At 56.1% G+C, this 20,791-nt stretch overlaps 2 protein-coding genes and 1 non-coding gene across 18 annotated transcripts; all 3 read right to left on the bottom strand.

The window, feature by feature from the left end:
- Positions 1-255: 255 nt before the first annotated feature.
- Positions 256-17,673, bottom strand: PTPN6 (protein tyrosine phosphatase non-receptor type 6). Of its 13 annotated transcripts, none has more exons than XR_013400820.1 (17): positions 17,208-17,602; positions 16,741-16,942; positions 9,923-10,045; positions 9,470-9,664; positions 6,681-6,870; positions 6,409-6,525; positions 6,191-6,304; positions 5,919-6,015; positions 5,332-5,411; positions 4,986-5,135; positions 3,783-3,899; positions 3,481-3,577; positions 1,569-1,636; positions 1,325-1,476; positions 1,137-1,228; positions 627-766; positions 256-489 (listed from the first exon to the last, which is right to left on the bottom strand). XR_013400820.1 is itself a non-coding variant. In XM_077953458.1 (17 exons), exons 2-16 carry the CDS (start codon positions 16,839-16,841, stop codon positions 652-654), a joined length of 1,881 nt encoding a protein of 626 aa, XP_077809584.1. In that variant the 5' UTR covers positions 16,842-16,942; positions 17,208-17,602; the 3' UTR covers positions 256-489; positions 627-651. The 13 variants fall into 13 exon arrangements, 10 of the variants coding, with proteins under 10 accessions (XP_077809584.1, XP_015006430.1, XP_077809583.1 ...); XR_013400819.1 differs by having other exon boundaries at positions 256-446; XR_013400821.1 differs by having other exon boundaries at positions 256-446; positions 636-766.
- A 270-nt stretch (positions 17,674-17,943) lies between these two features.
- On the bottom strand, positions 17,944-20,466 carry C11H12orf57 (chromosome 11 C12orf57 homolog). Of its 4 annotated transcripts, none has more exons than XM_077952981.1 (3): positions 20,235-20,466; positions 19,260-19,436; positions 17,944-18,174 (listed from the first exon to the last, which is right to left on the bottom strand). In XM_077952981.1, the coding sequence occupies exons 1-3, from the start codon at positions 20,245-20,247 to the stop codon at positions 18,023-18,025; spliced, it is 342 nt and encodes a 113-aa protein (XP_077809107.1). In that variant the 5' UTR covers positions 20,248-20,466; the 3' UTR covers positions 17,944-18,022. The 4 variants fall into 4 exon arrangements, with proteins under 4 accessions (XP_077809107.1, XP_077809108.1, XP_015006311.1 ...); XM_077952982.1 differs by lacking the exon at positions 20,235-20,466 and adding an exon at positions 19,710-19,861 and having other exon boundaries at positions 19,260-19,532; XM_015150825.3 differs by lacking the exon at positions 20,235-20,466 and adding an exon at positions 19,710-19,861 and having other exon boundaries at positions 19,347-19,436.
- On the bottom strand, positions 20,022-20,083 carry LOC114671164 (U7 small nuclear RNA). Its single transcript, XR_003721053.1, has one exon. It is a non-coding gene; the product is annotated as a U7 small nuclear RNA (small nuclear RNA).
- Positions 20,467-20,791: the final 325 nt, after the last annotated feature.

Genomic DNA, 20,791 nt, shown 5'->3' with positions numbered 1-20,791 from the left:
CCCGTCTTATCGTCAGCCGTCATCTCGGTGCTTTTCATAACCACCTTGTTATGATCGCCCTCCATTTTAAAGAAGGAGACTGGGGAGCTTCGCCCACAGTCACCCTCCCACGTGTGAGGCGGAGCCCCGACCCACGTCCGTCTGACAGAAGGCGGAGCTTTCACGCGAAGGCACGCACGGTTACCCATCCTGCCCTCCGGCCGCCCACTCACTGGGCAACCACTCACTGGGCAAGCAAAGCGCTCAGAGGCGACACACAGTGATCCCAGGGCTTTATTTACAAGAGGAGAAGGGTTGGCCCTGCCTAGGGCCTGGCTGGGCTATATACAGGGTCAGGGAGAGGTGGGGGGGATGCAGCCATTTAAATTACAATAGAATGGGACGCTCCTAGGTTCAGGTTGTGAGTCTGTCCACCGTGGAAGGCTTCCGCAGGTTCAGGGCTGAGGCTGCCAAGAGAAGCGAGTGAGGGAGTGAGAGGGTGGCTGGAACCTGGAGGGGGAACAAGAAGGTCTGGGGCATCTGGGAAGCACAGAGTGAGGCTACGGCCACCCCATCCACCCAGGGAAGGCAGTGGAGCCAAGGACACGGGGCAGGGCCGGGAGGACACCCAGGCAGAAGAACTGTACCATGGCCACCTGAGGACAGCGCCGCTCACTTCCTCTTGAGGGAACCCTTGCTCTTCTCCTTGTCTGCTGACCGCTGCTTCTTCACTTTCTCCTCCCTCTTGTTCTTACTGTGCAGGTTCTCATACACATCCTCCTTGTGTCTGCAGCGGGGTGCAGGGGGGCAAGTACAGGCAGTGGGTGCAGGTCAGGAGACAGCGCGGGGGACTCGGCACTGGCAGCCCCCTCTGGCCACCCCATCTCACAGGCGACCCAGCCACTGTCCCCGCACTAGACTCCAAGCTCCTAGAGGACAGAGGCTACATCTCATACAGGAGTGCACGGCTGGTACCTAGCAGAGGCCCACACGTGGTGGGCACTCGGGAAATGCTTATGAATAGAAAGGGTGAGACCCAAGCCTGAACTTGAAGCCAGGCCCCCCCAGTTGTGACACTTGTCCTCTCCAGAAAGTGAGGATCGGGTTGGGCAGGACAAAGGGGTGGATGCCGGGCAGTGGCAGTCAGGGCCACTCACTTGGACGAGGTGCGGGAGGCCTTGGCATGGGCGTTCTTCATGGCTGGGGGGTAGGTGATGTTCCCATACTCCGACTCCTGGCCCTTCTGCGACTATGGACAGAGGGATGGTGGGAGGGTGGTGGTCCCAGCACGGCTAGGTGGCGCCTGCCCCGCACTGCAGCCCCCCAGGCCCTGCTCTGCACACACCTGCAGGACCTCCAGCTTCTTCTTGGTGGTTTCAATGAACTGGGCAATGGCCACGTAGATGAACTTGTACTGCGCCTCTGTCTGCACCATGCCTGAGCGCTGCGCCCGCACCATCTGGATGGTCTTCTGGATGTCAATGTCACAGTCCAAGCCTGGGTGGGGGGCAGTCAAACCTCAGGTCCAGGCATAGGCAGACACCGAGAGGCTGCTCAGCCCCACTCCCAAGCCCCCAGGTGCCCCTCACCCTTGGTGGAGATGTTCTCCATGAGCATGTCGATGACAATGATGGTGCCCGTGCGGCCAATGCCGGCGCTGGGGAAAGACGGGGGTACGGTCAGAGGCCAGTCAAGCCCTCCCGGGAAGGGGGGTACCCAGTGCTCAGCTCCAGCCCCAGGCACCACAGGAGCAGCCTGAGCCTCCAGTGATGGGAGGGAATGTGCCCAGGGTCACCGGGCAAGTGACGACGGACGTTTGCCCAGCTCTGCATGGGCGCGCTCCACTCTGGCTCTGTGGTGTTGACGCCGTCTCCCCGGCTGCCACCATCCTTCCCTCCTCCACTCCTCGCGCCGACTCCCCACTCCTGGTGAGTGGCTGCCCCCACCCCGGAAGACCTGGGACCCCCAAATCCCACCACTATCCTGTCGGCTCCCAGGTACCCTGAGCCCTCCCCGCCTCTCCCTGCAGGAGATCTGGTGCGTCTCTCAGCACGGTTCACTTCGTTTTTCTTCAAACCCTGACATCAGGAAAAGGACACCCCTGAGACAGCAGGGTGCAGGCGCGCCGGGTCAGGGCGCTCGGAGGAGCAGGGCCGTAGGAAGCTTCTCTTCTTTCCCACCCCTGGGCAAACAGACGCCAGGGAGACCCCAGGCCCACCCTCGGCTGGGCCCATCAGGCTGATGCCCTGAGTCGCACTGTCTAATTTCAAACCCAGATTGTCAAAAATAACCCCCCACACCCACTTCCTTCCTGTAACGTCTAAATAAAGGCCACGGGGCTTCCAAGAAGTGTGTGATGTGTGTGTGGCGGGTGAGCAGGAGGGTAGCTCTCGGGGATGGGCCTGTCTCTGAGAGAGCAGAGGACAGAGCCGGGTCCCCGAGACAGCCCATCGGGGGCACCTCTAGATTCAGCTGACTTGTCCCAGGACAAACAGCTGCTGGGGGAAGAGGAGGAAGCCAGAGACTGTCGCAGGCCTGGGGTCCACGGTGGGAGTGGGAAGGGACCAGAGCAAGGCAGGTTCTCATTTCCCCCATTCTCTGCCTGACGTGAGTTACTAAACCAGTAACAGCGCCCCGTGTTTGAGGGCTGACGGAATTCCAGCCGCAACGACAGGGTCTCATTGAGTTCTCACTACAACCCTGAGGTCCTGATTTTACAGAGGAGGAAGCTGAGGGTTAGAAAAGTTAAGTAATTTGTCCAAGATCACGCAGCTGGTAAGCGGAGGGGCCCTGCACCCGCTGCCTCTCATCCACCCAGGCCAGGCGGGCTCAGTGGGCTCATCTGTGGGACCCCTGCTCCTCCTTGAGGCCCCCACCTCTGCACCTTACCAGGGTCTCCTGATCACAAACATGAGGGTAGATAGAGGAGCTATGTGCACCCCCAAAAAGGCATTGTCCATCCCCACACAGCCCTGGGGGCCAGGATGGGGCGCCGCCTGGGGAAGCTGGGAGAGAGGGCGGAGTCAGGAACAAGCCAAAGCCCTGGGTCTACCGATGGAAAAAGAGGAGGAACGGGGAGCACAAGCCCCATGGATGTTCCTGGGAGGCGAGAAGAAACCAACGGAGTGAGACCTGGAGAGAAAGCGGAGCAGCCAGGACCCAGGCCTACTGTGGGTGCCTGCCCGGCCTTGCCCTGCCTAGCTTGGGCCTGGCCAGCAACTGGGTCCCAGGTTCCTCCTCTGTATTTGGCAGGGTTGGGCGAGATGGTACATCTGGGGAGGGCTCTGAGGAAGACAACCACAGGCAGAGGGCCAAAGTGGGGCTGGTTCCAGCCACGTTCCACCCAGGGGTCTGGAGCCATGAGGGGACCCAGAAGAAGCTGGGAGTGAGCGGAAGGCACTAATCGTGTGAGCTAACGTGTATGTTGCTTATAACGCTCATGGCACTTAGCAGTATTTACTTCTCAGCGGCCACTACTACCATCAGGATTATCATCCTCACCTGCAGTGCACGATGATGGGCCCTGCATGAGGCAGACTTTCCTGCCGCTGGTTGATCTGGTCCAGGAAGCTGAGGACACCCCCAGGCTCACTGGGGACCCCATGGTCGGGCCAGCTCAGGTACTGGTAATGCCAGATCTCCCGAATGAGGTCCCCCTGGGCCGAGGACACAGGGTCAGTGCCCCCTGCTCCCTCGGAACACCCCACCTGTCTCGCCCTACCCCACCAGAGAGGAGAACAAGTCCGGGAGGGACTCCCGGAGCAGGGCAGGGAGTGGGGGCCGCTCACATTGTCCAGTGGGGAGACGTGTAAGGTGCGGAGTTTGTATTCGGTCGTGTCATGCTCCCCGCAGTTGGTCACAGAGTAGGGCCCATAAACGCGCTGAGTGCCCACCTCGGGCCAGTATGGGACACATTTGTTCTGGAAAGGGAGGGTCGGGTGGGGATGAGGCACAGAGCAGGGCGCTGTGGCCCATCCCAGGTCCCGCTCTAGGTTCTGAGTGCCTGGCACCGGCCCAAACGTTTGTTGGATGGATAGATGAGCTGGCAGAGAGGCAGGAGACCTGGGCTCTCGTCTCAGATCAGCCACCAACAGGTGGTGCGACCTGGCCAGCCGCTTTACTGGTACATCCATTTGTCATTCAACAAACATTGCCGAGGCAGGCGTTGTCCCCGAAGCCGTGCAAACCAGGCTGTAGTCACAGACACAGCTAACACCCAGTCTGTGCCCCTGTGCCTGGAGGAGCTCACAGAGACAAGTGACCGGGGAGACGCCGCGCTGAGGAGCGTGGCTGGGAACGAGGAAACTCGCCCTCTAGGTCCTGGAGAAAACAAGACCTGAATTCACAGAGAAGGCAGCGCTTCAGCTGTGTCTTCAAACACGAGGCATCTGCCGGGCGGAGACAGTGTGGAGACAGAGTCATTTCCTAGCAGAAAAGAGCTTGTGCAAAGAAAGGCTGGGAACCTGAAAGAGCCGCGGCTGCTGGAAGCGGTGAGCCTTCAAGAGAAGCGTGGGAGTCAGAGGGAAACCACCAGGCCTTGAACGCCAGGCCTTCGAGTGTGACTTTATCCCAAAGGTGACCAGGAGCCATGGAAGAGATTTCAGAGGGGAAGGAACTCGACCCAGTTTGTCACGGATGGCATCACTTCAACGGCAGCACAGAGGGTGCTGTGTAAGGGGAGGCTGCAGAGTGAGGGGCAGACTCCACAGACATCTATGGGGCAGGGAGGACAGGAGGGGCCTGGATGCAGACAGGTGGGGAAGGTGTAGGAGGAAGGAGGACAGCCTAAAACCTGGGTCTGGAGCTCAGAAGAGCCCAGGGGTGCATGCAGGGATCTGGGGGTTGCATCGTGTAGTCGAGACTTTGTCACTAGCCCTCAGTTTCCCAACAAGGCTGGACCCTCACCCCCGAGATCCCTTTCTGCTCTGGCATCTGACGGTTCTTTGACTTAATGGTATGACCACAAGGACGGGGCAAGGATGTGGGGATGGGGCGGGGTGCCCTACCCGGCCTTTCTCCACCTCTCGGGTGGTCATGACGATGACGCGGGTGTTCTCCTGCCACGCCATCTGCCAGAAGTCGTTGACCGTGGCCTCTAGACAGCCCTGGCTGGCGATGTAGGTCTTAGTGTTCTCATCAGGGCCTAGCAGCTGGTTCTGGACACAAGCGTGGAGAGACGCACCCCAAAACAGTGAGCCCCTCAGCCCAGCACAGGGCCTGAACCACTGCTCCCCTCACCCATGCAAGAAGCCAGCTTTGGCTTTGCCCAGGTGTCTCTGGATCTAGGGTCCCCCACCAGACAGGGAATTCCCAGGGCCCAGCCTCTCCTCCCACATGACCCACACCACTGACCTTGATGTAGTTGGCATTGATATAGTCGGACCCCGGGATGTTACTGTCACGTCCCTGTAGGATCACTCGGCTGTGGTCAACTGGGAGTGGGTGGAGAGGAGGCGAGATGGCCTGGGTCAGCCAGGGACTCACCACACCTGCGTCAGACCCTCCTGAGCTAACAGGCCGTTCTGGTCTCAGAAGCCATGAGGCTTGCGGGGGACTGTGGGCAGCAGGGGTGGGGGATCATCTGTACGGAGGGAGTGAGGGGATTCACAAGAAGGAGGTTGGGAGCAAGGGGCAGCCTGCCTGCTGATGGTGGGGAGGCACTTCTGGGAGGAGTAGAGGCCTTTTGGAGAAGGGGTGTGGGGAGGTGGCCCCTCCTGGAGTGGAGGGTGGAGACCTGTGAGATAGGGGCGGCGGCTGGAGCGGGGCGGTCTCCTGGGTGGGTGAATGGGGCAGGGGTGGCGGCTGGGGCGGGGCAGTCTCCTGGGTGAATGGGGCAGGGGCAGCGGCTGCAGCAGGGGAGGTCTCCTGGGTGAATGGGGCAGGGGCAGTGGCTGGGGTGGGGCGGTCTCCTGGGTGAATGGGGCAGGCTGGGTGCTCACAGGGCAGAATGTTCTTATAGCGGTTCTTGCCCTTGTTCTCTGGCCGCTGCCCTTCCAGACGCTGGTGCAAGTTCTTCACCTCCTGCTTCTGCAAACTCTGAGATGTGGGTGAGGAAATGAGCATCACCTCCCAGAGAGAGCACCCATCAGGGGAGCTCACGTGGGGTGGGTCAGGAGCAGAGGTGGGCAAGGGGAGGAAGGTGTCCGCCTGGGGCCCCACGCGGCCGCCACCGCCTCAGCTGCCCCAGCCCTGCCAGTTCCCCACCATGCACCTCAAACTCCTCCCAGAAGCCAGCCTTGGCTGTATCCTCGGACTCCTTCTTCTTGTTCAGTTCCAAGACTCGGTTCTCAATGTCAGCCGCATTCACCCTCGTGGCGTAGTACGGCTGGGATAGGGGAGAGCGAGAAGTCAGCAACTCAGAGGTCTCAGAAGCTCACACCTGGGGGACAGCTCAGGGGAAGGGAGGAAGCAGCTGGGTCCCCGCCTGACCTGCCGCAGGTAGACAAAGGCACCTGAGGCCTCCTCAATCCCCGTCTTCTTGAAGTGCTCCACCAGGTCCGTGAGGCTGTCGAAGGTCTCTGAACCACCCACTGTGTAGCGTCCACCCTGGAGGGAGCCAAATAAGGCCACTCACAGGGCTCGAGTCTCCCTCCCTGAGCCCCAGCCTTGAATTCAAGCCCAGGCAGACCCTCCCTGCCACCCACACTGCGGTCACAGACAGGAGCCTCAGCAGAGGCTCCCCCACCACCTGGCTGCCTTACCTCACACATGACCTTGATGTGGGTGACCCTGAGCGGGGAGCCTGGGCCAGCCTTGGGCTGGTCACTAAGCACAGATAGCACAAAATCTCCAGGCTGGCTGAGGCTCTCACGCACAAGAAATGTCCAGGGCTCGCCCTTGGCCTGCAGCAGCGTCTCTGCCTGCCCTCCAGACATGTGGCCATGGTACCACCTACAGAAGGCAGCGTCAGGGAAGGTGAGACCCAGGCCACAGGGGAAGGTGCTGAGCAAAGATATTCACAGAGAGGGGCAGGAAATCAAGCACCTACTGTGGCCAGGCACTGCGCTAGATGGTTCCAAATCCACCATCGTATTGATGCCTCTCACAAACATGCTGAGGGCTGGGTATGATATTACCCCCATTTTATAGATGAGGAAACTGACGCTGAGCTGTTACTCACTGGCCTAGGGCCCCTGATGGACTCCAAGGCAAGCCTCCCGAGCTCTGTTGCCCAGGCTGGAGTGCAGGGGCACGGTTATTGCTCTCTGCAGCCTTGACCTCCCAGGCTCAAGCTATCTTAGCCCCCAGAATTCTGACCAGGCTTTGAACCCAGAGACCACCTCTGAAAGGCAGAAGGGCTGGCAATATTCCAAATATTTGGAAGAGGGAAACTAAGGAAGAGTCTCCATGAAGGATCAGGCTGTGCCCCGGCAGAGACCAGAGGCAAAGAGAAACACAGACCAAGGCCACACCACAGGGAGTGGCGGGAGATGGACAGAGAGACACAAGTCACAAGGAAGGCCAATGGGGTGCGCTCCCCCAGGGAGGCGGGGAGGACAACCCCACTGGGGAAAGAGTGGTGTAGGGGGCTCTGGGGTGCCCTGGATGATGTCACTGAAGGGGAGCCCAGGGTTCAAAAGGGTTCAAAGGGATTCAAAGGGGCTGTCGGGGCAGAAAGCAGAACTAAGCCCTTTCCCCAAAGCACACCCCTTTCCCAGGAGGAAACTGTAGCCCCACAATGCCCTGCCCCACAGGAAACCACGTGATGGAAAAAACACAAAACTCCTTCTGGGGAGAGAGTGAGAAGTGAGGTTGTGAGGTTTCCTCAGCCCAGGGACAAGGGGAGGGCGGGCAAATTTTCCAACCGCAGGGATGGGGGGAAGAGGGGAGGACCAGTCTGTCCCAACCCATCTCACCCCTGCCCAGAGGTGACTCCAGCTGAGAGACCCCCCAGAGCCTCCATACCCCATTAGGCCACTTCAGCCCACCACCTGGGGACAGGCTAGGACCCCAGGCAGCAGGGAGGGGGCTGAGCCCCTTCCCTTGGGCCCCAGGATGAGGAAGTCTCCATGCAAATGTCAGGCTGACCACAGGAAGCGCAGAGCCACCGAGGGACAGATGCAAATTCCCGCAGAGAAGGAGGTGCCACAGACAAGGCAGGGGACACAGCAGAACCTGGGAGAAAGTCTCTCACACACTCCCAGGTTCGGGGGTGACACTGGCTCCTGGGATGGGTCACCCAAAAGGGCCTTCTGTGTGGCTTCCCCGGTCTTAACCTCCTGCCCCAGCACTGCCCTCCCTTCCTTCTCTCTCTTCTCTTTGAACCCAGGCCTCAGCCTCCTCTGCAGGGGCCTCCTGGGGCCCTGCTCCTCTCTTCCAACTCTAGGCACTGGTCAGCCCGTCCTCCTCCTCCTAGCTTGAGGCAAGGAGAAACAGAGGACATGAGCTTTAGAGGGTCTCGCTGGCAGAAGCCCCCTGAGTGTTGCAGTGGGGAAGAGGAAGGGCAGGGGGCAGACATAGAGCCAGCCATGTGAGGCTCAGATGAGGAAGGCCTTGAAGGAGGCAGATCCAGGAAAGGAGGCCTCCCAGGTGGGCCACAGGGCTGTACCGCGACCGAATCCAGCTCTAAGTTTCAATCAGTGACCTGACCAAAAATATTGAGGCAGTTTGGAGGCCCGAATCTAAGAAAGGCTGCAAGCTGGCAGAAGCAAGTTTCCCAATCATTTCAACAATCGATCCACGAATGCAGGGCAAGGGCAAGTCGGCTTGGCCCAGGGGTCCGTGTGAAAACCCCCTAGCGTTATTCCGCTGCCCTTTAAGAGGATCTGGCATTGAGATGTGGCTGCTGGAAGGAGCTATGGTGTCCTGAGGAGTGTTCAAAGCTCCCCAGCCCCCCATCCATGCCTTTGGAAGACCACAGGAGGAGTCGAGGAGGGCACAGGAAGGAAATGCCTGGAGTATTATTCTGTGCCTGAGACAGTGTGAGACCCTTTACACAGGTGAACACTTCACATCCTGCTTTCAGTGATCTCTGTATTTGACCCCACAGGACAGACCCATCCCCACTGGGCGGCTGGGACAAGGTGTCAAGCGTCCTGGCAACCGTTCATCCCCATCCTCATCCGCAGTGTCAGCTCCTCACTGTCCTGACATGCACTGGGGTGAGAGGCAGACGGAGGAGGGCAGGCTGGCTTCCAGAGGAAGAAGAGCTTTCTAACAACAGAGCTGGCCGGCACGATATGCTGGCCACCAGCAGTGGCCTCCCTGTGTCTAGTGGGACCTGGGCTGCAGCGGCCAGGGCCCCTGGTATAGGGCAAGGCAGCTTTCTTTGGCTTCCTCGGGGTTAGGTGGAAAGGGTGGTAGGTTAGGCTCTGAGACACCAGGCCACAGGACAGCATGAAGGAGGGACACTGAGAGCCCCAGCCGGTGCGGGGAGGGGAGGGGATGGAGGGCAGGCAGTGCCGGGTGCCAGGCTCCCTGTCTCCCTGGCCGCTCAGGGCGGGAGCCGACTCACCCCTGCTTGCGAGTGGCGGGGGTACAGAGGCCTCACCTCTCACTGGTGGGATCGGAGCAGTTCAGCGGGTACTTGAGGTGGATGATGGTGCCGTCGCGGTCTTGCAGGACGCCCTGCTGCTGAGTGTAGTACTCCACCAGCTCTGTCAGCGTCGCGAACTTCTCCCCTCCATACAGGTCATAGAAATCCCCTGAGTTCTGGATCCGAATATGGGTCACCTGATCCCCCACCCTGCAGGGCACCAGGCGGTGAGGCCAGTCGGTGCAGGAGTAAAGCAGGAGGGCAGGGATCGGCTGAGGTCCTGGGTGGGGGCACACATGGGCATGGGTGGGCACAGACAGGGGTGGGGAGGGCGGGGGTGGGGCGCGAGGGCACAGACGGGACGTGGGGGTCGGGGAGTCGGCACTGCCACGGAGAACCAGGAGTGAGTGGTTCAGGGCCTGGATGGCACAAGACAGTGGCCAAAACGCCGGGGGTGGGGGCACCTACCTGACAGAGAGTGAGAAGTCACCCTGGTTCTTGCGACTGGGCCGAGCCAGGAAGCTGCCATGGACACCTCGGCCCTTGAGCAGGGTCTCTGCATCCAGCCCACTGAGGTCTCGGTGAAACCACCTGGGCGGCCCAGGCAGGGCAGTGAGGAGGGGTCCCGTGGGCACCAGGCACCCTTGCCTCCTGTCTACCGTGGGTGGCAGGCCCTTACCTCACCATCCTGGGGGCTTCCGGAGAGGAAGGGGGCGCAGGGAATGAGGAGGTGCAGCTAGTCTGGGCAGGCGGAGAACTCAGGGACTAAGCCTCAAATGCAGCTCCCAGTGCCAGGCCGCTTCACCACCCCTAGTGGTCCCAGTTCTGGGGCTGCCACTCCACTGGCCTGGGGCGGCCGGCAGGGCGGGGACAGGAAGAGGCGCGGCCGACCCCTTGGGGGAACTCACTTGCACTTCTCGTTTTAGAGCAGAGCAAGGGAAGAGAAGCAGAGCACGGTGGCACTGGGGGTGGGGACGGGGCCCACTTCCCACACGTCTGCAATCAAAGGCTTAGGAGCATGGCATTGCACACATGTGACAACACATGCAGTAAGGACACACGTGTGCACTGCACACTCCAGGCCCAGATCATACTTCATGCATGTGAACCGAGACGCTCACACGGCATCTCTTCCTCCTCCACCAGCTGCTTTTACACAGCCCTCCCTGGCCCACGCTAATGACAATGATGGCGGTGACAGCTGTCAGCGAGTGAGTCCTGCTGGATGCCGGGTGCTGTGCTATAATGGCGTTCACATGCCTCGTCTGATTGATTTCTCACCACAGCCCTATGAAATAGGGGCTATCTTTATCATCTCACAGACAAGGAACCTGAGGCTCAGGAAGGGTAAGGCATTGCCTGAGTCCCTCAGTGAGTCAGCTGCAGTGCCAGCATTCAAACCCAGACAGGCCGGTTCCAAAGCCAATGCTTTGAACTCCTATACACCAGCCCTCAGGGCTTCAAAGAACAGAGATTAAGAGCCTCCTTGTGCAAAGGGGCTGCCATGGGAGTGGGAGACTGATAGTTAAGACCTTGCCAGTGCTTGCAAGAGAGAAGGGTGCACTTCTGTAACCAACATATGCGTTTTGTCCATGCCACTGTGGCAGAGGGATGGACAGCATGACCCTGAGCAGCCCTGTCAAACTTGGGTCTTTTCTGATTCTTGTCCCTAGGCCTCTGCCCCGCCCCAGGACTCCCACCAGGGGGCCTATCTCCGGGGGCCTGGGGTCCAAGGTCCTCGCCATGGCTGATTTTCTCAGGGCTGGTTGATCTTAGAGGCCCTAAACACTAAGGTATATGATGCTCCCTGCCTGTAATTCCAAATACAAATGCCAACACCGCCAAACCAAAATGAGGAAAAGAAGCTCAACAGGGGATACATAAGAAACACATATTGATGGCTTCCCCTAGGGAGGAAAACTGGGTGGCTAAAGGACAGGGCTGGGGGGACACTTGGTTCTCTACATACCTTTTTGAATGTTATATGATGGGCATGCATTACCTTTACAAAAATAAATATGCTAACTGGGAACAATTTCTGGGAAACTTTTAGGGTGCAGGGAAGGCTCTTTGTCTCCACCTGGATGCTTTTTGCATGGGTGTGTATAAACGTGAAGTCGGCCGGGCGCGGTGGCTCACGCCTGTAATCCCAACACTTTGGGAGGCCGAGGCTGGTGGATCACGAGGTCAGGAGATCGAGACCATCCTGGCCAACATGGCGAAACCCCCTCTCTACTAAAAATACAAAAAAATTAGCTGGACGTGGTGGTGGGCGCCTGTAATCCCAGCTACTCGGGAGGCTGAGGCAGGAGAATCACTTGAACCCAGGAAATAGAGGTTGCAGTGAGCCGAGATCACACCACTGCACTCCAGCCTGGTGACAGAGTAAGACTCTATCTCAAAAAAAAAAAAAAAAAAAAAAAGTGAAGTCAGGTTGTTGTGTACTTAATGTTTATGAACATTATGCATGGTTTGCTTCAGATAAAATAAGAAAAAAATAAAGTTTTAAGCCCAACAAGTCTAATTTTCCCATGATAACTACTTTATCATTTTTAGAAACAACAAACATTAATGTTTTCCCCCAAAAAAAGGCTTTTCCACTTTTCCTTCTTCCTTTATGTTCTATTTGTTTCCGGTTTTCTTCTCTCACTGGTGCCCTGGGGAATCTGCCTGGTGGGTTTATTGCATGGTCCGGCTTTGACTATCTCTTCAGCTTGGACACCACCCTGGAGCCCCAGAACTCCACGGAACCCCCATGCCCAACGCCAAGGAGCAAGAACACAGCAAAGCGCGCTGCAGTGCGGGACACCCGCTGGTGCTCTCGCTCATCTCAGTGTTCAGAGTCCAGTGCGATGCCTGGCACTGAGCAAGTGTCTAACAAACTTGTCAGTCCATAGGCACATACCTGGCCACAAGTACAGCTTCCTGGTCCTACACACACAGCCTGCTTGTCATACACAGCCAAGGATGCACACATAGTCACGGCACATGCACCTCATCATCCATGTCCACCTACACAGATACCTGGTGCAGTGCACATCCCCACGCGTGGAATGTAATTCTGACCACACACAAAGTTTCAGGTCCAGGCTCAGCACCAAACACCCACTGCACCCTGGCCCCAGTACACTGTCCTTCCAGGGCTTAAACCCACTTGGTGGAAAGGAACTAACTAGGTACCCAGAAGAAACTAACTAGGCACCTCTTCCTGAACCATGGAAGAGGCAGGAATTTCTCTGAAGGGTGTCAAGCCAAGATGCAGAACTCAGAGAAGAGGTACAGTTTCTGCTATCCTTTGGCAGGAAAATGAAAAACTACCTCCCTGACTTTGGTGTGGTGTGGGATTTGCAGATCACTTTCACATACATGATCTCATTTAGGCCTCAGACAGCCCTGTGATGTAGGAATAATTTTCCCCGTTTTCTTATGGGAGGAAACAAGCTCAGGGAGACTAAGAATTACAAAAGTAAGTGCCTGATAATTCAGAAGAAAAAAATATTTCCTTGGAAGCAGGAAGATAAAAGTCGAGATCAAGGCCAGGTGCAGTGGCTCACGCCTGTAATCCCAGCACTTTGTGGGGGTGAAGCTGGTGGATTGCTTGACCCCGAGTTTGAGACCAGCCTGGGAAACCTGTCTCTACAAAAAATACAGGTGTGGTGGCACAGCCCCTGTAGCCCCAGGTACTTGAGAGACTGAGATGGGAGGATCACTTGAGTGTGGGGTGGTCGAGGCTGCAGTGAGCCATGGTTATGCCGCTGTAATCCAGCCTGGGTGACAGAGTGAGACACTGTCTCAAAAAATAAAAATAAAAATAAAAATACAGCTGGACGCAGTGACTCACACCTGTAATCCCAGCACTTTGGGAGGCCGAGGTGGGAGGATCGCTTGAGGTCAGGAGTTCGACACCAGCTGGGCAACACAGTGAAACCCCATCTCTACTAAAAATACAAAAATTAGCCAGGCGCGGTGGCAGGCGCCTGTAATCCTAGCTACTCGGGAGGCTGAGGCAGCAGAACCGCTGGAACCTGGGAGGCGGAGCTTGCAGTGAGCCGATATTGGGCGGCTGCACTCCAGCCTGGGTGACAGAGCAAGACTCCATCTCAAAATAAATAAATATAAAAAAAATAATTTTTTTTTTTTTGAGACGGAGTCTCGCACTGTCGCCCAGGCTGGAGTGCAATGGCACGATCTCTGCTCACTGCAAGCTCCGCCTCCTGGGTTCACGCCATTTTCCTGCCTTAGCCTCCCGAGTAACTGGGACTACAGGCGCCCGCCACCACGCCCGGCTAATTTTTTTGTATTTTTAGTAGAGACAGGGTTTCGCCATGCTGGCCAGGATGGTCTCCATGTCCTGACCTCGTGATCTGCCCGCCTCAGCTCCCAAAGTGCTGGGATTACAGGCGTGAGCCACCGCGCCCGGCCCAGTGAATTTTTAAAAAATTAAAAACCAAGCCAGGCGTGGTTGCTCACATCTGTAATCCCAGCACTTTGGGAGGCTGAGGTGGGCAGATCACTTGAGGTCAGGAGTTCGAGACCAGCCTGGCCAACATGGTGAAACCCCGACTCTACTGAAAATACAAAAATTAGCTGGGTGTGGTGGTACACGCCGGTAATCCCAGCTTCTCAGGAGGCTGAGGCAGGAGAATTGCTTGAACCTGGGAGGTGGAGGTTGCAGTGCGCCGAGATCGGGCCACTGCACTCTAGCCTGGGCAACAGAGTGAAACTCCGTCTCAAAAAAAAAAAAATTAAAAACCATGCAGATCAAGATCAACGGTGATATAAGAAGATAGGCAGTCTGGAAGGGCGAATAAAGCAAAATAATCTATAGAAAATTCGTGAACTTCTCTGAGCCTCAGAATCCCCGTGGACAAATGAGCTTAAGAATATTTCCCAAATACTGATGTGAAAAGCTGGTAAGTGGCAGGGTTTCAGTGCCGCCAGCTTTTACATTATAGTATTAATCCTCAGGCCAACACTACTTAGTAGGTGTTATTCACCCAATTATAGAAATAGAAACTAACACTCAGAGATGTTAAGTAATTGGCCAGGGTCACAAGCTAGTGAGTGGGAAGGTGGGTAAAACAAGGATGTCAGATGCCGGAGCCTGGTGCCCTTTCCACCACCAACCATACCGCAGCAGACAGCGTCAGGGTCAGATGGGATAGGCACCACCACAGCCCATGATGGAAGGTGGAGGAAGAAGTGCTCCCCCAGAGGCAACATGCATCAGGGCAAAGGGGTGGCACGCACAGAGTCCACATGTGCAGTGCCTGGCTGTGAGCAAGCTGTGTGGCTGAAGCAAAGCTGCTCTGAGAGGTTGGGACCCTGCTGTAGAGGGTCATTCAAGGCCAGGCTGAGAAACCAAGGATGGAATCTGCACCAGGGGAGGCCTGGCCAAGCTACCTGGCAGGAAAATGACCACGGAAAGGATCAAGCACCAGAAGACTCAGTTGGAACCCCATCGGTGGGGCCGACAGTGACAAGACGTGCACTGGGGCAGGAGCAGATGTGAGTGTGAGAAGCAAGAATCAGCAGGGCTGGGGAGCCACCCACCCACAAACTCACCAGTACTCTGTAATCAGGTTGTCACTTTTTCTTTTTTGTATTTTTTTTGGGGATGGAGTCTCTCCCTGTCGCCCAGGCTGGAGTACAGTGGCGCAGACTTGGCTCACTGCAACCTCTGCCTCCCAGGTTCGAGCAATTCTCCTGCCTCAGCCTCCCTAGTAGCTGGGACTACAGGTGCGCCCTACTGTGCCCGCCTAATTTTTTTTCTTTTCTTTTCTTTTCTTTTTTTGTATCTTTAGTTGAGACAGGGTTTCACTATGTCGGCCAGGCTGGTCTCGAACTCCTCCCAAAGTGCTGGGATTACAGGCGTGAGCCACCGCGCCCAGCCAGTTGTCACTTTTTCTTTCTTCTTTCTTTTGGCCAGTTGTCACTTTTTCTTTTTCTCTTTATTTTTTTTCTTCTTTCCTCTTTCTCGCTTTCCTTTTCTTCCTTCTTTCTCTTTTTTTTTCTTTCTTCCTCTCCTTCCTTTCTTCCTTCCTTCCTTCCTCTCTCTCTCTCTCTCTTTTTATGACACAGAATCTTGCTTTGTCACCCAGGCTGAAAAGTGCAGTGTCACAATCACAACTCACTGCAGTCTCAACCTCCTTGGCTCAGGTGATCCTCCTGCCTCAGCCTCCCAAGTAACTGAGACCACAGGTGCGTGCCACTATGTCCAGCTATTTAGTAGTAGTAGTCATAGTTGAGATGGGGTCTCTCTGTATGTTGCCCGGCGTGGTCTTGAACTCCTAGGCTCAAGTGATCCTCCCACCTCAGTCTCCCAAACTGCTGGGACTACTACATGCTTGGGCCATCACACCCAGTATTTTTTTTTTTTTTTTTTAATAGAGATGGAATCTCTCTATGTTGCCCAGGCTTGTTTTAAACTCCTGAGCTCAAGCGATCCTCCCATCTCGGCCTCCCAAAGTGCTGGGATCACAGGCATGCACCACCTCATCTGGCCAGGTTTTCACTTTCAACATCCCAGATCCAACAAGGTCTAACCTGCCGTGGCCCTGCCTCTGCTCCACGAGGGCCCTCTGCCACGGACACACGGTCCTTTTTTTGTTTGTTCCCACATTAGGGCTTTGTGCTCACCATCTCCTCTGCCCAGGGAAGCTCCTCTGCCCAGGCCTTGATCACCACATCACATGGCTGGCTCCTCTTCCTCCTCAAGCAGGTCTCAGCTCAAATGTCACCTCCTCGGGAAGGCCTCCCCGATCCCTCCAGCTAGTAATGTCACCTGCACACCCAGTCACTTGCTAGCACATGAAGCTGGTTCATTTTCTTTTTTTTTCTTTGAGACAAGGTCTCGCTCTGTCGCCCAGGCTGGTGTGCAGTGGTGCAATCACTACTCACTGCAGCCTTGACCTCCCAGGCTCATAGCTGGAACCACAGACGCATTCCACTATACCCAGCTAATTTCTTATTTTTTGTAGAGACAGGGTCTCACTATATGGCCAGGCTGGTCTCAAACTCCTGGGCTCAAGCAATCGTCTCGCCTCAGCCTCCCAATGTGCTGGGATCACAGGCGTGAACCACTACACCCAGCCGAGGCTGTTTCATTTACTGCATAACACTTCTGAGAATCTGCAATGATCCAATTTATTGGGTTTTTTGTTCAGTCTGTAACCTCCCACTGGAATGTAAGCTCCGTGAGAGCAGGGACCATGTCTGTCTTGTTCACTCCAGTATTACCAGCATCTTAAACAACACCTGGTGTGTAACAGACGCTCAACACGTACCTGTTGAATGAATGATGCAGGGGAACGGGAAGTGAAAGGAAACGGAAGGAAGATGGGACCAAAGTCAGATGTTGGGAAGAGCGGGGAAGTTGGCTGGGCATGGGAGGGCCTTCGCGGGTGGCCTCTGATTGCTGTTTCAGGTGTTGTGAGCTACCCACGGGGGACAGGTCCTAAGCAGGAGACAGAAGCAGGAGCCCAGAGGCTGGAAGTAGAAATGCAATGGAGAGAACAGATACACACTTGTCAGGCGGAAAATGTTAAAGATGGGGCAGAGGGGCATGAGTGAGCCTGGGGGTCCTCACACTTTGCGGGAAGGGGAAGGTTTATAGGGATCGGAAGCAGGCGCATGGCAGGGCAGCGGCAGATCGCACTCACGCTCACATACATGATGGAGTGAGCATCAACAAGGCCCTCCCTCCCTCCAAAACTAACAGGAGACTAGGACCCAGGTGGTGCCTGGGACTTACCCACAGGACAGCATCTCTCTGTAGGGATGGGGAAGTCACAGCGGAGGGCCACAGGGGGCGGGGCTGAGCCAGGGGCACAGCTGTGCACAGCGGCCCAAGCCAGGAGAGGAAGAACCACTCAGAAATCAGCCACTTCCTCCTCGATCCAGCCTGCCAGGCCAATGGCACCGCAGGGACAAACCCTGGACTAATAGTCTCCGGGAAAAGGACAGGTGGGGCGGGGCTGGCCTGAGACCGCCCACAGTGGCCAGCTTCCCTGCAGCCCCAGTGCGGGAGTACAGCAGGCCTGCCCGCTGGGCCAGGGCCCCCTTCCCTCGGGAGAGGAGGAGCCACCTGGAGCTCCACCTGGAGCTCAAGCTGACAGAGCAGCGGGACGCTGGGTAGGAGCAAAGACCAGGAAGTAACCCTGGCTGAGGGAAGAGCAACCAATGGGGGAAAGCTCTCAGTAGGTGGAAACCAAAGGGCCTAAGGGAAAGTCCTAACAGCCCAATTCCTCAGAGAAGGAGGTGTCCCCAGTGCAGGCCCGCCCACCCACCCAGAGCGTCGAGGGGCCCAGTCCAGCCTCTCACCCTGCCCTGGGGGAAGGGGAGGAGCCTCAGGCCCTCACTGGAGCAGGGTTAGGCCCAGCCAGGAGTATAGGAAGGAGCTGTACATGGGGATGGGGCCTGGAAAGGCAGAGGGAATCTGGGAAGGTGAGATGGGGGTTGTCAAGTCTGCAAAAGACTGACACCAAGGCTAAGTCACAGGCACGTTTATTATCGTCTGGAACATCAAGGCCTTTTCTTCCCTGGCAGGGGCACAGGGAGGGCCAACTCTCAGGAGGCAGCCACGCTGCCACCAGCAGCAGGCCCGTGGGGTGGCAGGGTCATGGGCGGCAGGAACAGCGCCTTCAGCTTGCCTGACAGGCTGGCGATCTCAGGATCCTGGGCTTCATAGGACTTGACCAAGCGAGCAAATTTAAGGACACCTGCAAGAGGGAGTGGAGGGTCAACGCTTCTTCCAAGGACCAGCTGCGTAAGACAGCTGGAGGGGGTGGTAGTTTAAGCATGAACTGCTTCCCCACTGGCTGGGCAGCTGTTTGCAAAACAGGACGCATGCAGGCCTCTGTCCTATGTGGTTTGGATCAACTTCTTGGTCTACACTGGGCACAACTAGATGGGATGCAGTGAATGAAAATATCCCAAGGCAGTGTGCTTCTTGCTCTCAGGTGAACCCTTTTAGCAGTTTAGTCACTGGAACCCCATGAATGAACACGAGACCCCGGGTCTGTAGCTGGAACGCAGGAAGGCTACGGGGCAGCAGAGCTGAATCAGTCAGCACCTTTGGGGAACACCAGGATCTCACCAAAAATTTAACCACCAACCCCCAAACAGAAATTAGCTGAAACACCCTGGAGAGACTGCAGCCACTGCTGTAATGCAGACCTCTCACTAAAAGATGGCACAACAGCGTTGACGTCCAGCTCTGCTACTACTAAAAGTCTGCACCATTAGCGTTTGCTCCCTCATCACAAAATGTAATAATAATGTGATTCACAGTACAGGTTGACCATCCTTAATTAGAAAACCCAAAATCTGAAATTATTTGAGTGCCAGTGTGAAGCCAAAAATGGAAAATTCCACACCTGACTTCATGGTGGGGGGTGGGGGTGGGGGGACTGTAGTCAAAACGCAGTCAAAACTTTGTCTTATGCACAAGATTATTCAGACTATTATATAAAATTACCTTCAGGCTATGTGCTTAAGCTGTATGTATACGAAACAAAACAATTTCGTGTTCAGATTTGAGTCCCATCCCCCAAGATATCCATGTATACGTAAATATTCCGAAATCTGAAAAAATCCAAAACACTTCTGGTCCCAAGTATTTCGGATAAGGGATACGGAACCTCTCCTGTACAAAATGCAACTCGGAGGCACAAGCTCAGGGTAGACCCTGAGCTCTGAGTGCCAACACTGTCGCCGTGTGGCGAGAAAGGGGACAACCACTCAGGGCCCCACAGATCCGGCGCCCTCTCCCGACCCAACCCCCGCCTTCCCGTGTCTGACCCACCTTCCCCGTCGCAGCTGAAGCCATAGGCTTTGATAACCTCCTGCTGGATCTGCGTGGCCACGGGCAGCACGAATTGCAGCATCTTACCCATGTCGTTGCACGCGTTATCCCGAGCCTCGTCCATGCGCACTGCATTCTCAGGGGCGGAGAACGCCTGGATCACCTCCGCCAGGACCACTGCGCGTCAGAAGCATCCCAGGGAGGCGTCCCGGGTAGGCGTCGGAGAACGGAGAGCGGGCCCAGTGGAGAGCGCAGGGAATTAGTGGATTGAGGCTATAGGTAACCCAATAAGATCCCGAGTCTTGGGGGCAAGCGCCCCACTTAGAACGACGGGACCCGGCGTCCCCTACCCTGTTTTCCCGGCGGACGAAGCCAGGTTTGTCGCCCCACATCCTCTGCCCGCATCCTCCCCGGACCGGCAACCCATGCGTTGACTACGATTATTCTCACCCTTTGCCTGCTCAGCGCTGAGGGCCGCGGGTTGGGACGCGGCGGACGCCATACGGCGTCTGAAGCTGCAAGTGCAGCGGAGATAAATGGAAAGCTCAGGAAGAAAGAGCCACGTCCTACTAACAGTTCCCAAGACCAGTGGGGGCGGAAAGGAAGCAACATCCGGTGTAGCCGGAAGCCCCCAGGCGTGGTCCGAACCTTCGCATCCAAACCTTCTAACATCGTTTGCACCAGGAAAACTACCTACTAAAAGATCTTAACGGAAGTTGCGCGCACTAAACAGATTCTATTGTTATAAACAAGCTATGTGAAAGGGGCTTTCCGGCAAATACCGGAAAGCCTGCTAGACAAATTCTAAAAGAGCTGTAACACTGTTGCGCATGTGTGTAGAGAGAAGAAGGGATATGCATGAACTCCACAATTGGTGAGGGTGAACTCAGGTGGCTTTTTTTTCTTGTTCCTATTACTGTATAAACAACGATGCATGTTGTAACTTTCGGTAGGAAAAAGAATATTCTAAGGAACTTAAGTCATTCATTTCTAGAGTTCGCGAACATTTGCTCTCAGCCTATGCAAATGAGTTCGATGCTGATTGGCTGAGATACCAGCCAGTCACAGCCCGTTCGTTGTTGTTAAGCCCAGAGACCTGGATTCGGCAGTAAAAGCCCAGAGCAAAAGACATTCTCGCACTTTCCTAAAATGGCCTTGTCTACTGATGGGCGACGGAGCATAACGCCCGGCCTGATTTCCCTTCCCTTCCAGGCTTTTGAGATTATCAACCACTCCCTTCTCAAACTGTAGGGTGGTTAAGGATGCCAGGTACTAATCGCCTGGATCTATTAAAACTAGCCCACCCCATCCCCGCTTCATAACTGGTTTTGTTTTTTGTTTTTGAGATGGAGTCTTGCTCTGTCGCCAAGCTGGAGTGCAGCTGGAGGGATCTTGGCTCACCACAACCACCACCTCCTGGGTTCAAGCGACTCTTCTGCCTCAGCCTCCCAAGTAGCTGGGACTACAGGTGCGCACCACCATGCCCAGCTAATTTTTTAGTAAACACAGGGTTTTGCCATGTTGGCAGGCTG

This window comes from Macaca mulatta, chromosome 11 (assembly GCF_049350105.2).
Source record: "Macaca mulatta isolate MMU2019108-1 chromosome 11, T2T-MMU8v2.0, whole genome shotgun sequence".
In the NCBI taxonomy this organism is placed as follows: domain Eukaryota; kingdom Metazoa; phylum Chordata; class Mammalia; order Primates; family Cercopithecidae; genus Macaca; species Macaca mulatta.
The sequence above is the reverse complement of the archived record's forward strand: the minus strand, read 5'-3'. Positions and strand labels throughout refer to the sequence as shown.